At 39.8% G+C, this 16,475-nt stretch overlaps 1 protein-coding gene across 2 annotated transcripts in view; it reads right to left on the reverse strand.

Moving 5' to 3' along the window:
- SDHAF3 (succinate dehydrogenase complex assembly factor 3) overlaps positions 1-12,786 on the reverse strand; it is a 61,389-nt gene extending 48,603 nt beyond the window's left edge. The window contains exon 1 of one of the 2 annotated variants that reach the window (XM_002818232.6): positions 12,455-12,786. In XM_002818232.6, coding sequence (XP_002818278.1) covers positions 12,455-12,628 — 174 coding nt within the window. In that variant the 5' untranslated portion in view covers positions 12,629-12,786. The remainder of the gene's footprint in view (positions 1-12,454) is intronic. The other variant, XM_063726075.1, reaches the window with a different exon arrangement.
- Between the last annotated feature and the right edge of the window lie 3,689 nt (positions 12,787-16,475).

Genomic DNA, 16,475 nt, shown 5'->3' on the forward strand with positions numbered 1-16,475 from the left:
ATAAAACATAGGGGGAAAAGGTAAAAAATTAAAATAGAATACAGTTACTACATGGTAACTTAATTTTTATCAAATTTAGTGGAAAATCATTGAATATTTAAGTTTGATCTCTAAGAAATTAAACATAAGATTATTCATGTTGCTTAACAAGACATAATATTAGACCAGATAGATGACACTGATGATAGGTACCAAATAGATAACCATGATTTTCTGATCTCAGTTTAGAGCCCTAAAGATTCCAAATATTTTTTCTAATGGTTAGGTAAAAAAGAAATATTTACATAAATTTTGAATATACACATTTAGATTTTCATTTATTTCATTTACAAAACTCAACAAGAAATCATACAAAATATACAGATGACATTAACATTTATTAAACATGAAAAAATCTGAGTTGAACCTACAAAATTTTAAAGGCAAAATTAGGAAATGTATATATAAGGCGCTAGTAGCTGACTCACTGAGCATGTCTGCCTCAAGTCCTTTGTGAAAGACTGGTAAAAATATTAACTATATCCAGTGCATTTTAAAAATTATCCTTAACTTTCTTTTAATTACTAAAGTAACACCTGATTTTTGCAGATAATCAAGAAAATCTGAGATACACAGAAGAAAATTACAACCATTCTTAATCTTATCATCCAAAGATAAAGTTTATATGTAATTGTTACAGTTTTTCCACGTTATTAGTTCTTCTGAAACATCATTTCTAGTAACTGCATACTAACCCCATCCATCATGTGACTATAATTTCATTATTCTATCATTGGATATCTACAGTAATTTAAAATTCTCACTTTACTATAGATATGCAACACGGCAATTAATATCTTTGTACGTAAATCACAGAATGACCTATTAGAGTCTCTTTGCCCATTTCTTTTAGTAAAGCTTTAAGTTTTTTCCTATTGAGCTAAATAAGTTCTTTTCATATTAATGTGACCAATCACATATTAATCCCAAACATTCCATTTGTCTTTATACTTTAACCAAGCCATTTGATTCAACAGTTTAACTCACCTCATAACATAATCACATCTTAAGAGGTACAAAGGAACTTTTGGTCCATCCCTAATTCAGGGGTAAAATATATTTTCCCTCTTGAGACAACTAAGGCCCAAAGAAACCTTTCAAAAAATCACACAGAAAACAAATATGTGCCTGATTATTTAAAAAGTTTAACAGTTACAGCCCAGCAATTTCCATTCTCATCTCATTACTGAAAACAATCTTTCAAATAGAAATATCAGGCAATTAGCACTTCAGGCTAATAAACATAAAAACAAATTGTTACTTAAATAATATTTAGACATTGATTTACAAGATATCGTGCTAGAAGTGTAGAAGATAAAAAGATGATTAAGAAGATATCTTTTCCCTCAGGAAAAATATAAAAACTGAAGAATCAAATAGACAAATTGTAACAAGCAAACAAGCAAGATTCAAAGAAAAAAATCTGTAATCATTTTACAGCAAAAAAGTTTAATAGTTTTTTGGAAACACTAATTTTAAATCTTGACTAGACCTTCATAAACTAAGAACACAACATTTTTGTCCTATCTAGCTATATGATACTGATAGCAGCAGGAGACAGACAAATTCCTAGGCAGACAAGGGCAGGCCCAGTGAAACTGACTTTCAAGCCAAAAACAGCCTGGAGCCTGAAAACCGAGCTGCCAGTTCCTGGCAAAGCCCATGACCAGATAGAGAACTTCCTCCCTGCCTTTTTAGCCGATCAAATGGTGTTTTTTCCAGGCCTGCCCATGGACCAATCAGCATACACTCCTCCATTCTGAGCCCATAAAAACCCCTGGACTCAGCCACAGGTGGAGACTACCCCCTTCAGGTCCCCTCTTGTGTGGAGACTGGAATAAAACTCTTCTCCACCTTACTCACTATCTGGTTGTCCCCATAACCCTGTTCTTCTTCGATGAGGGACAAGAACCTGGGACCTGCCAAATGGTCGTAGCCCTCCCACCCTCTGCCATCACAGGGCTGCGGCCACACATGACGGGAAGCACTGGAGGGGCGGGGCCAGCCCAAGAGCCACAGGGCAGAGCAGGGCAGTGGGAATGAACAAGCTATAACATGAACAAGCTGGCCAGCTCACCCAGCTGCAGGCAGTGACACACTCCCACTAGCTGGACTACAAAAGAAGAGCTAGGACCCTTCTGGGGGACCAGACCCCAGGACTTCCCGAGCCAGAGCTGTAACATGCCCCAGTATGCTAGGCTGCAGACAGCAGAAACAAGCTGTCTTGTTTACTCATTGTCGGTGTTTTTGTGATGGTTTATTGAATGGTGATTTGTCACACATATATGTTTTCTACATCAAGTTTTTTTTTTTTTTTTTTTTTGAGACTGAGTATCACTCTGTCACCGAGGCTGGAGTGCAGTGGCACTGTGTGGGCTCACTGCAACCACCTTCTCCAGGATTCAAGCAATTCTCCTGCCTCAGCCTCCCAAGTAGCTGGGATTACAGGCATCCACCACCACACCCGGATAGTTTTTATATTTTTAGTAGAGACGAGATTTCACATGCTGTAACGCCCCCTTTGGGGCTCCACGGTTCCTGGCATCTCCAAGTTTTCGGACTCCACTGCCTTCTCCTCATCCTGATGCTGACACCCAAGGTGGAAGCTGCTGTGGTATGCCTGGTCCAGCCACAGCCTTGCACGAAGCCAGTGCCTGAAGCTGCCCATCCCACCGCAGACCCACCACAGCAGCTGACACACCTGGCTGTGCACCATGGCTGGATCCCACACTCGCTTGCTCACATATCCTTTGCTGCTCTGTGCCTGGCTTGCCCTCAGCAGACATGGGATCCAGGCTGGTAGCATGAGCCGAGCACAGCCTGCCAGCCTGGGTGGGCAGAGCAAGACTAGTGGCCAGCTCAGAACTAAGTGAGGCCTGGGCAGGGGTGCTGCCGGCCAGAGAAGATTTCCGGCTGGCAAAGCGGCACTGAAAAAATCCTGCATCAGTATCAAACAAGTCATTTTACTTCTATAGGCCTTAGTTTCTTCATCTTTAACATGAAAGGATTTCCAAGTAAAGATGGCAGACTGGGGATATCACAAGAGCTTATTTTTTATCTCCTCTCCCTTCCAAAGCCAGACTAAACTAGCAGTAAAGCAATTTTTAAAAGGAATAATCCATAATGACTACAGAACAAGAATGGAGCCATTAGCAGCCAAGCAATTTCAACAGATTTTCTGAAGATGGAAAGCAGAACAGTGTAAATAATGAAGCAAAGCAGACACAGGAGGCCACAGTTCGGAATACAAACAGAGAAAACACCTAAAGAGCCAGCCAAGCTGCCAAAACCAAGTGAACTCAAACACCAGGTAGGTAGGAAATCAGGAGCAGGAAGCAACTACAGGCAAGATTACCCTAAAAGAAATTTCCCAATCAACAAGCCTATCTATATGTATAGTTCTTGGTTAGTTTCTTATTGTTTTATTCATAAATATGGACAGATAACCAAAATTCTCAAGACACTGGGAACATGAAAGAGACCAAAATAAAACAAAAAATGTCCCCAGAAGAGATAGACAGGAAAGAGTACCTTGCTTTTTATTATAAGCCCTTCTACACTAATTAATTATTCTGAGCCATATGTATCTATTACTTCAATTTAAGAAAAAAGTTAATCTCTGCTACTAAGGAGGCTGAGGCAGGAGGACCACTTGAGCCTAGGAGTTCGAGAGCAGACTGGGCAACAGAGCAAGATCCTATCTCAAAGGAAAAAAAAAAGTGCACCAACTGAAAAACAGGGGCTTAACAAAACAATCAGAAGCTCTCTTTCAGTTAATTCTACTCCCTATGTAAAACTTCAGTTGTATACAGTGTTCTTATTAAGCAACCATAAACTACATTTATTTAATAAAATAGAAAGAATAAGTAAAATTAATATTATCCACATATTCTTTCTCATATTTTTCATGAATTTTAATTTTTTTATTTTCCTTTCATGCATATATAATTTTTATCACCTTAAATTTTGTACAAAAACTTCAAATTTTAAGATTGCACGTTACCTATACACATACCTCTACACACACAATGTTTCAGAACTATGACCACTAGCATATTAACATTATCATGCTATTACCATTATTTTAAATCTGAAAATTTAAATAAATTTTCAACCATTTAAATAAAAGAAACATACACCTGTCTTCCAGTAACATACCATAAAGTCAATAATATATGCAATATTGATCAAACTATAATTTTTAAATACTTTGTTACTTTATCTTGAGCATTGTTATAACACATTTTATAACACCAATAAAAATTAAGTATTCCTAAGTAGTAATATCTTAAAAGCTTCACTAATAATTCAAGTGTTTCAGACATGAAAAAGTAGAAAACATTCTATGTTGCAAGGATAAACTGTTTTGTATCTTCTCTTGTACCCCTTTTTAAACCATTAGTTAAGGACCACAGTATGGCTAAAATGTTTTAAAAGTTAAAACTTGACTTTGGGAGGCCGAAGCAGGTGGATCACCTGACGTCAGGAGTTTGAGACCAGCCTGGCCAACATGGTGAAACCCCATCTGTACTAAAAATATAAAAACTAGCCAGATGTGGTGGTAGACGCCTGTAATCCCAGCTACTCGGGAGGCTGAGGCAGGAGAACTGCTTGATCCCAGGAGAAGAAGGTTGCAGTGAGCCTATGCAGTGCCACTGCACTCCAGCCTCCACGACAAGAGGGAGACTCAGTCAAAAAAAAAAAAAAAAAAAACTTGATGTAGAAAACATATATGTGTGACAAATCACCATTCAATAAACTATCACAAAAACACCGACAATGAGTAAAATGCAGAATTAACAATTTGACTGAGACCCAACTGACCCACTCATACTTGGGAGATGTATCCCTGACACATACAATCCATTCACTAAACAGAGAAGCAATTCATTCCTTTTCTCCTGCAAGCTAAAACTATAAATCAAGATGTTCAAAAGCAATAAAATGAGGTCCACAAATTAGGTAAGAGAAGCACACATTTATAAAAACTAGCCAAATACCCATCCAATCCTAATTATACTAAGTTAAGGAAACTCTAAATATAGGTGACATGCCAATTAATAATACATGTATATGTATGATACATACATACAAATGATGATCCACTTCAAAATCATATATAAGAAAAAGACATCCCATGAGTTACAAACGGATGGCTACCTGAAGTCTGAAGCATTTCCTCCTCTCGAACAAATGCAACAAAATAAAATGGGAAAGAAAATGTTATAATATCTAAATTATCACACAAGTATAAAGAATTGAACATAATCAAGAAGAGCGAGCAGTTACAGTCAGTCCGTGATACCGGGATCATTGCCTTTACTTGAAAAGAAGAAAAAGAAAATGGATTCTCTTGGATCTGGCAAGATAGCCAAATAGGAACAGCTCTGGTTGGCAGCTCCAAGCGAGACCAACACATAAGGCAGGTGATTTCTCCATTTCCAACTAAGGTACCCTGTTCATCTCATTGGGACTGGTTAGGCAGTGGGTGCAGCCCATGGAGGGCGAGCAGAAGCAGCGTGGGGTGTTGCCTCACCCAGGAAGTGCAAGGAGTGTGGGGAGGTGAGGGGGCTCCCTTTCCCAGCCAAGGGAAGCCATGAGGGACTGTGCTATCCGGCCCAGATATTATGCTTTTCCCATGATTTTTGTAATCCGAAGACCAGGAGATTCCCTCGTGTGTCTACACCACCAAGGACCTGGGTTTCAAGCTCAAAGCTGGGCAGCTATTCAGGCAGACACCAAGCTAGCTGCAGGGTTTTTTTTTTTTATTTCCATACTCCAGTGGTGCCTGGAACCCAGGCAAGACAGAACCGTTCACTCGCCTGGAAAGGGGGCTGAAGCCAGGGAACCAAGTGGTCTCACTCAGAAGGTCCCAATCCCATGAAGGCCAGCAAGCTAAGAACCACTGGCTTGAAATTCTCGCTGCCAGCACAAGTCTGAAGTCGACCAGGGATGACAGAGCTTGGTGGGGGGAGGGGCATCTGCCATTACTGAGGCTTGAGTAGGCTGTTTTCCTCTGACAGTACTAAGGACTGGGAGGAACTCAACATAATGCAGCAAAGCGGCTGTGGCCAGACTGCCTCTCTAGATTCCTCCTCACTGGGCAGGGCATCTCTGAAACAAAGGCAGCAGCCCCAGTCAGGGGCTTACAGATAAAACTCCCATCTCCCTGGGCCACAGTACCTGGGGGAAGGGGTAGCTGTGGGCGCAGCTTCAGCAGACTTAAATGTTCCTGCCTGCCAGCTCTGAAGAGAGCAGCGGATGCTGACAAGAAGGGCTTTCCCAGGATGGTGCTTGAGCTCCAGTAAGGGACAGACCGCTTCCTCAACTGGGTCCCTGATCCTCATGCCTCCTGACTGGAAGAGACCTCCCAACAGGGGTTGACAGACACCTCATACAGGAGAGCTCTGGCTGGCATCAGGCCAGTGCCCCTCTGGGACGAAGCTTCCAGAGGAAAGAGCAGGCAGCAATCTTCGCTGTTCTGCAGCCTCTGCTGGTGATACCCAGGCAAACAGGATCTGGAGTAGACCTCCAGCAAACTGCAGCAGACCTGCAGAAGAGGGGCCTGTTAGAAGAAAAACAGAAAGCAGCAACATGAACATCAACAAAAAAGACCCTCACACAAAACCCCATCCAAAGTAAATCCATGAAGATGAGGAAACACCAGCACAAAAATGCTGAAAATTCCAAAAACCAGAATGCTTCTTCCCCTCCAAATGATTGCAACTCCTCTCCAGCAAGGACACAAAACTGGATGGAGAATGAGTTTGATGAACTGACAGAAGTAGGCTTCAGAAGGTAGGTAATAACAAACTCCTCTGAGCTAAAGGAGCATGTTCTAACCCAATGCAAGGAAGCTAAGAACTCTGACAAAAGGTTACAGGAACTGCTAACTAGAATAACCAGTTTAGAGAAGAACATAAATGACCTGATGGAGATGAAAAACACAGCACGAAAACTTCATCAAGCATACACAAGTATCAAGAGCCGAACTGATAAAGAGGAAGAAAGGATATCAGAGATTGAAGATCAATTTACTGAAATAAGGCGTGGAGACAATATTAGAGAAAAAAGAATGAAAAGGAATGAACAAAGACTCCAAGAAATATGGGACTATGTGAAAAGACCAAGCCTGCGATTGACTGAGGCTCCTGAAAGTGGTTTCTTTGAAACCAACAAGAACAAAGAGACAATGTACCAGAATCTGTGGGACACAGCTAAAGCAGTGTTTAGAGGGAAATTTATAGCACTAAATGCCCACATCAGAAAGTGGGAAAGGCCTAAAATTGACACCCTACCGTCACAATTAAAGAACTAGAGAAGCAAGAGCAAACAAATTCAAAAGCTAGCAGAAGACAAGAAATAACTAAGATCAGACCAGAACTGAAGGAGTCAGAGACATGAAAAACCCTTCAAAAAAATCAATGAATCGGAGCTGCTTTTTTTGAAAAGATTAACAAAATAGACCACTGGCCAGACTAATAAAGAAGAAAAGAGAGAAGAATCAAATAGACACAATAAAAATAATAAAGCATTCCCTTTGAAAACCAGCACTAGACAATGATGGCGTCTCTCACCACTCCTATTCAATGTAGTATTGGAAGTTCTGGCCAGAGCAATCAGGCAAGAGAAAGAAATAAAGTGTATTCAAATAAGAAGAGAGGAAGTCAAATTGTCTGTTTGCAGATGACATGATTGTGTATTTAGAAAACCCCATCGTCTCAGCCCAAAAACTCCTTAAGCTGATAAACAACTTCAGCAAAGTCTCAGGATATGAAATCAATGTGCAAAAATCACAAGCATTCCTATACACCAATAATAGACAAGCAGAGAGCCAAATCATGAGTGAACTCCCATTCACAATTGCTTCAAAGAAAATAAAATACCTAGGAATACAACTTACAGGAGACACAAAGGACCTCTTCAAGGAGAACTACAAACCACTGCTCAAAGAAGTAAGAGAGGACACAAACAAATGGAAAAACCTTCCATGCTAATGGATGGGAAGAATCAATATTGCTAAAATGGCCATACTGCTCAAAGTAATTTATACATTCAATGCTATTCCCCTCAAGCTACCATTGACTTTCTTCACAGAACTAGAAAAAAAAATTACTTTAAATTTCATATGGAACCAAAAAAGAAACCGCATAGCCAAGACAATCCTAAGCAAAAGGAACAAGGCTGAAGGCATCACACTACCTGACTTCAAACTATACTACAAGGCTACAGTTACCAAAAGAGCATGATACTGGCACCAAAAGAGCATGATACTGGCACCAAAACAGACATATAGATGAATGGAACAAAACAGAGGCCTCAGAAATAACACTACACATCTACAACAATCTCATCTTTGACAAACCTGACAAAAACAAGCAATGGGGAAAGGATTCCCTATTTAATAAATGGTGCTGGGAAAACTGGCTAGCCATATGCAAAAAACAGAAACTGGACCCCTTCCTTACACTTTACAACCAACTCAAGATGGATTAAAGACTTAAACGTAAAACCTAAAACCATAAAAACCCTAGAAGAAAACCTAGGCAATACCATTCAGGACATAGGCATGGGCAAAGACTTCATGACTAAAACACCAAAAGCAATGGCAACAAAAACCAAAATTGACAAATGGGATCTGATTAAATTAAAGAGCTTCTGCTCAGCAAAAGAAACTATCATCAGAGGGAACAGGCAACCTACAGAATGGGAGAAAATTTTTGCAATCTATCCATCTGACAAAGGGCTAATATCCAGAATCTACAAGGAACTTAAACAAATTTACAAGAAAAAAAAAAAACCATCAAAAAGTGGGCAAAGGATATGAACACCAACAGACACAGAACAAAACAGGTACTTAAGAAAAACAACAGGAACTAGGCAAGAGACAACTGAGAAAAATAAATGGGACAGAAAAAGAAAAACACATGAAGTCTCTTCAGGTAGCTCCTGAGAGCACACTCTTCTGTGCTCTTTGTCTCATATTCTCTCACCAACATGTTTTATCTATTTAATCTTCAATGCTTATTCTGATTTCCTAGAAAATAAGTGGTAGGCACAGAGAGAAAAATGGAAAGCCTTACTTAAATCAACTATTCCTCAAAAATGAGCACAGTCAGAACTTTTAAAATGCCATAGTAAGACCCCTGATCTATGCAGTCTCAATTTCACTTCTAATAGTTAACTCCTAAGAGTTGAGATTACAATGCACATTTTACAAACCAGTTATCGTACGTTCTCCCTTAATAGATGCCCAAAAACTCTTCCTGAACTTATATTTTTTCTCTTATGGTGAGAAATTATATAAATTCACTATTTATTCTGTAAACATGCTTTTACATTTCTAGACTTAAAATACTTTCCTTCCACGTTGCCCCAATTGGTCCTTGAACAAAAACTTCCCCCAGCTGAATTCTCTCTACTATTACATTGCCAGTTTTCCAGGATCACAGATGAAGGGAATTAGAGAATTCTCTTCCAAATACAGGGCCTCTTAGTGTTCTTGATCCCTTTCTTTTCTCCAGTGGCAACCATACCCAATGTTGCCCACTGATGTAAAACAAATTCAGAATCCATTCAAGTCCATAATTAAGTTTAGATGTGTGTGAGGGATTGGGATTGTGTAGACCAGACTCTACATAACATATTAAGTTAGAAGTCCACAACAGTTACTCTTAGTTTGATGTAAACGTAACCATTAAGTAATATTCAAACAACAGTTGCCAAGTTTGTAATGAGCACTAACTGAAAAATAAAGGCATAAAAATCCATGTCATGTCTAGCAGTATCTAGTATAACATAATCACAAATTAGATGTTTTGAAGAACATGTGGGGGGAAAAAAGGCTTGGAAGTCTTAAGTATATTACTCTCTGGTGATAAAACTTCTCTAGCCATGTTTTTCTCCCCTCCAATCATTAGCATCTTCTGTAGCCCTACTCTTTCAAAAAGACCAGTTCTTCAAGTATCTTTCCTGGTAGGATCCAACCTACCACGTCTAACTCCCAGGCTTAGATTAAGCTGCCTTGTAACTGTGGTAATTATGTTATCCAAAGAGATTACTACGTTTAAATTTATCTTTACCCAGCTGCCAATTCATTAATTCCAGTAGATCAACAATGGTCGGGGAAGACAGAGAAACTGTTCTCTACAGACGCGTGTCAACTAATAAATTCAGAAGGAATGAGGGAAACAAAAGAACCACCATTGGAACACAATGGCAAAATCCATCAATGAATGCTAAAATTAGTAATCATCTGAAAGCCCGAGAGTACCTACCCCCAAATATGTATTAATTTCAAAAGAGAAAACAGTAAGTTTACAGTAGAGACACCAGGCGGATTATTACTTTAACCAAGTGATCACAGTTATCATCACCAGTAAGAAGTCATGTTAGTATCATGTGCCCTCTGACATTAAGTGTTGAGACGAACACTTCGCCCATGTGGTATTCTCAGTAATACATAACATCAATTTAACCATGAGAAAACATCAGACAAACTCAAATTGAGAGACATTCCACAAAGTAACAGACCACTACTTTTCAAAAAAGTATCAAGGTAATGAAAGATAGGAAGGCGGAGGAACTGTCACAGAATGCAGATTAAGGAAAAAGAATGACTAAATGCGTTGTAGAATCCCCATTGGATCCCGGAACAGAATAAGGACATTAGTGAAAGGGCTGGCAAATTGTAAATAAGCCTGTAGTTAACAGTATTGTAGCAATGTTAATTTCTTGTTTTTGATCACTGTACCCTGATTATGTAAGATGCTAACACAGGAGGAAACAGGATGTAGGGAACTCTGTACTGTCTTTCTAACTCTCGTGTATGTCTAAAATTATTCCAAGTTTTAAAAAGCTCAATTCCAGTTATCAAGCCTACTAGGTCAACTAACACATTTTTTATTTATGCAGTTCTTTTTTATACCCTCTCTCTCTCCTACAACCTATTATCAATTTTTTCTGAGTTGCTACTCTTTCCTACTTTTTCCCAAAGAGGCTTCCAAGTGCTTACATTTTAAGACTTCTTAAAATAACCTTATTTCCTCTCAACAGACAGCTACTCTCCTTCCTGTACGGCCACAAAATGACCTACCATAAAAAATGTAAAATACTTTAATACAGTATCTTATAGCTTCATAACAATTAGCAATACACAAGTGCTTGTAAATACATTTACATACGTAAATTGAGATGCATAAACACTTATTATTTTATAGATGAGAAAATAAGACTAGAAAAATTATGTGATCTGACACTTAAAATGTCAGAGACTGAATCTGAATCCAGTTCTTCAGGCTCCAAAACCAAATTACCTTATTAAAATAAAGTGCTCTGTGTCTGAAAAGCTTCAACTTCCCTGCTTCAGGCAAGCGAATTACATCAAATACACCATGATTTTCAAGAAAGTTCTAAATTTCCCGATTGTTCTAAATGTCGCTCTTAAAAGCTTCAATAATTATACAAAAAAGAATTCTGGAAGTCAGTGCAAAGTTTGTGTTCACCCTAACCATTCTTTTGATTTTTTTTAAAAAGCAGACTTCAGTCATCTCCCCTTCAACTTTTTAGGCCGAAGAATCGCTTACCTCTATTTTCATATCAGCTCTTAACTCATGCTTTCAAATATGAGCTGTCATTCCAATCTCTAATTCCATTCATTTCTTTATATTTGCAAATGAAAACTAGGGGCAATCCTGCAGGGCTCCAAGTCCCACGAAATACTCTGAATATCTTTTTTCCTTTACTCAAAAAAAAAAAAAAAAGTCAAAAGACTTATTGCTAATGCATGCGTCTGTTTAATATTTAGCGCAATGGTGCAGGGCGAAGTAACAGTGACTTGAGACCTGAGGAAACAACTTTCGCCTGACTCAACTGCCACCAGCATTTTTCTCCTTCACAGTTTGTAATCTCCAGCCTTTTGTAATCTTTTTCATGTTATCTGATTTCTGTATCAGCCAAGTGAGAAAATTATTTAAACCCAACCAAAAGCACTGAGATTAAAGAAATAATAAATTACGGAAAGAAGTCTTTAAATTTGAAAACTAATAAGAGAACCACTAATTTATTAATGGACGCTTACTAGGTGCAAAGGCACTTAAAAGGACAAAAAGCTCCTGAGGTCTTTGAGCACTTGACGACTTGCTCATTTTTGTGACCTCCTACCCTCACCCTTCGAGCACCTGGCATCTACAGGAGCTCAAAAGTTGAACTGAATTGGGGACGCTGAATAGGGTCTGCTCCAGTGAGAAACCCGTGGGAGAAACTTTGGAAAGTGTTACCTGAACAGCATTACGCTAATTCAAACAGAACAGGTTGCAGCTCTGTTTAACCCCGCATAGGGGACTGGAACGAGAAACCGGGACACCGAGGAACCCCAAAGGTCTTGCTTGGGCAAAGAAAAGGGGGCGTCACTTGCCTCCCATTCCTGCAAGAAACGCTGGGCCTCGTCAGAACCAACGGTCTTATGTCTCCTAAATTCGTCTTTCACGTACTGGTCGCCCAGGGATTTGAGGTCCGGGGGCAGAACACGGTGCAGCTGCAAGACGCGCTTGTACAATGCCCGGACTCGAGAAACGTGCCGCCCCGGCATAGCGCCCCGCGCCGACCGCCAACTGCGCCTGCGCAGAGGGACGGCGCGTTCCCGCCCTTCGGCGAACTTGCGTATTAGTGAACCGGAAGGCAGACAAAAGAGGGCGCGCGACCTCTATCCGGTTTGGTCCCTTCCAGAATCAGGTCCTTCCGGAAACCCAAGCTCCGGTGCGGGCGGAAAACGGGTCGGTCCTTCTCTAGGAGGGGCGTGGCCCTCGTGGAGTCGCGCCTGCGCCTCGTCGTGGCTTTTTCTGGCCTGCGTCCTGACGACACAGGCCTTGAAAGAGAGAGGTCTGTCGTGGGCCGTTGTCACTTTTCAGACCCACTCCACTGTCTTTTTCATTCAACTTCGTTTCTGTCCTCCTACCAAAGGCCTGAGAAAAGCTTCGTTAAAATCGGGCTCCTCCAGGAATCCTTCCATGGTTCCCAACCCATTTGAGGCATTTAGAGTATTATTGCACCCTGCTTTAGGGATCAGAGTGAGATTAATCTCGCCATCCACTAGCTCACCAACCCACGCTCTTCTCCCAATTTATACTCTGGGCGTGGGCTCTTCCTTGTAAACAACCCAAATGAGCCCAGAGCTGGCCGACTCCTTAGCCGAAGTCAAGTTGGCTGGAGAAGGATCCTTGGGAAGCGTTTTAAACGTATTGTTTCCAGGGCCACGACCCTGGAGATTGTGGTTAAATAGTCTGGGATAATAAGAACGAGGAATCTAGAAATTTACAAAGCTCTATCTTTTGCTAAGGTAATACTGAGAGTAGAACTGGTTTCCAAAGCTGGCAGCTCCTTGTGTTGTCCTTGACTGTCACACGTTTGGTTCTTCAGCAAATCCTGATGGCGTCACCAACAAAAATGCAGAAATCAACCATTTCGCCCCATGTACCCTACCACAATCTCTCTCCACTGGATATTGTGTTAGCTTCCATATCTGTGTTCAGCTTCTGGCCATGACCAACTTTGGTCATGCTCCAACATAAATTTTGCCTAAAATTTCCTCCCTACTCTGAGTTGCTATGTAGGGAAATGCAAACTAACTTAGTATGTAAATAAACTGCAACTGAGAGTATATTCTTGTGACAAATAGCTGAGCTTCAGCCAATCACAGGCTGCCAGCTGATCAGACTATGTGCATATAAGGCAAATACTTCATAATCTCCTGCCCAGATAAGACTAGCCCAACTATAAGCAATCAAGCTGTTTCTGTGGGGCGCTTCCTTTTTCTGTCTATAAATACTGCCTGCCCACAGTGCTGGGTAGAGCTCTCTGAACCTCTCCCTGTTAAGTGCTGCTGCCTGATGAATGCCTTATAAATCGTGTGTGTGTGTGTCTGTGTGTGTGCATGCTTGTGCAAATAAACTCTTAGATTTAACTTGTTTAAAGTTTTTCTTTAAACAATCTAAACTGTAAATCAGATCATTTCACTCCTCTGCTCAACAAAAGCCTCCAGGGATTTTCATCAGAGTAAAGCCCAGTCTCTAGCCCTTAAAGGTTTAAATGTTCTCCTATTGCTTTCTCCCTAGTTAGCCAGTTGCAGCCACACTGGCCTCCTAGCTCTTAGTTCATCTTTTAAAAAGCCAGGTACACTCCCAACTGAGGCCTTGGCACTTGCTGTCCGGTCTACTTGGAATGCTTTGCCAAATGTATTTTCTTGGCTAACACTTTTATTTCACTCAGCGCATTATTTCAGGTCCCCTTCTAATGAGACTCTCCCTGGCAACCCTATTTGAAACCCTGCTTGAAGTTGCAACCTCACCAAACCAAGAATTTCTTATGCTCCTCCTCTGCTTTGTTTCTATATTACTTACATAATTTACTCATGTGCTTATTCTCCATTTATTGTCCCCCAACTAGAGTACAAATTCTATGGAGGCAGGGATTTTGTGATTTGTTAGTGACCTGCACTAGGTCTGTAATAAGCACTCAATAAATACGTGTTGAATTAATGTGTGAAACTCACTAACGGTGTCAGATGCCTCATATTCCTGCTGGTGAAGAAGAGGCAGAAATGTTGAAATTTGTGTGATTGTCTCACAGACCCCAGACTTCTTTCTGTGCAAAAACTTTCTGAAAGAAAAACAAGACACACTCAGCTACTGAAGGCAGGTACTTACTCATTTTATTATCCTTTTCAGGGCCCACCACAGTGCCATACAAATAGTAAGCACTTCAATATTTATTGCCTTGAATAGAGCTTCTCCTTTTGCTTAAATTTAGGGAAAATATGTGTTTTAAAAAACACAAAACTTTTTAAAAATTGATTTAATTTGGTATTATGACAAACTGCATTAATGGCAAGGATTGAATGGCAGCATGGTTATTTTGCTTCAGGAAATTTTTTTCTAACTATACTTCATCTGTTAATATCCCTGTAAAATTGAAAATTAATTTCTTGTCCCCGTTTGTTTTTTTCTGGTTTCCTTTGGAGTTAAAGAACATGTGTAATAAATACCTCTTTCAAGAGCCAACACTCTTATAAAAATGTGAGCAAATATTCTGCCAATGAATAAATTAAAAAATAAAGGAATTAATTGAGCCTAAAGAGAGTAGAAAGGGTCCACAAAGCATTGGAGAATCAATACTCAAAAATGGCAGATGATGGGTGAAAGAGAAGCCAAGACATAGTGGTGTGGTTAGGCCTTGAGAAGTGGAATCAAACAATAACAGTGAGAATAATGACAGTTAACCTTTATTTTATTTTTTTTACAACAAGCTGGACAGTGAGCTATGTTTTGAGGACAAAACTTCCTCTGTTTCACTGACCAATTTAGGCTGATCAGTGTTCCTCTTGTGGTAAAAATAGCCATGAACTGAAAATAAAATCACAGTTATATTTCTGGCCACCAATCTAGACCACTACACTTCATGCAGACCTTCCCTTTATCCTTCCTTCATGTGTTTCTTTTTCTTATATGTTACTCTGCAAGTGATTTAACCGCTCTGTGCCCAGATTTTCTCACTTGTAAATGAGCTGGGTTAGGTAATTTGCAGTACTTTCCAACTTTACTAATCTCTAACCATGACTTCTCTCAGATTCCCTCCAAAATTTTTTGTAAAGTGAAAGAGAACATATATCCACTCTTAAATAATTGCTTTAAAATTTTTTGTTTAAAAAAACGTGGGGTAAATGCCTTAAAATTGTATATGGAACACATCACCTAAGCCTTTCAGGGCACACAAAATATAATAACCACCTATAGCCGTAGGGATGATCATCAACACAGCAACTGCACTATTCAGTGTACTGCTTCTGTGGACTACCTCACACACAACTAGAAATGGAAGGAGGCAGCTAGGGACAATTTTTGGCAAGCAGATAGAGAATTTTGAGGTCAAAAGAGATGGAGAGAATTGGTAAATGAGCAAAAATAAATTAAAGGAGAAGAAACACCTGTATGGAGGGTACTGAATTTTTACTTTGTATTATACTCTAGTCTTTACTAAAATGTTGAAAATAAGTCTTGCTTGCAAATAATGCTAAAGCTTTTTTCTCTCAAACGGAAGTGAGAAAGGAGTGGGGAGGGGGAGAAACTGATGACAAAAGATTTGGAAGCTGCTTTACATCATTAGATAAGAAAACAACGTTTTTACAGTCTTGAATTCAGTTGCACAAGTGGCTCAGTTTTCAAATTATAGTTACTCAAATTTCAAGTTCTAAATTACTGAGAACAATGAAAAGTCTGGGACAAGATACATCTTTAACCCAAACAGCTCTCACATGCTTAGAGGCCTAGAGAGATGTACAAACCTGATCTAGCCATTGTGACTACCCATAGTCCCCCAAAACACCACCAGAAATTGTCTTTCATTTCCCACCTTACCTTGGAGTCTCAAAGTTAGGTACATCA

Source organism: Pongo abelii, chromosome 6 (genome assembly GCF_028885655.2).
Source record: "Pongo abelii isolate AG06213 chromosome 6, NHGRI_mPonAbe1-v2.0_pri, whole genome shotgun sequence".
In the NCBI taxonomy this organism is placed as follows: domain Eukaryota; kingdom Metazoa; phylum Chordata; class Mammalia; order Primates; family Hominidae; genus Pongo; species Pongo abelii.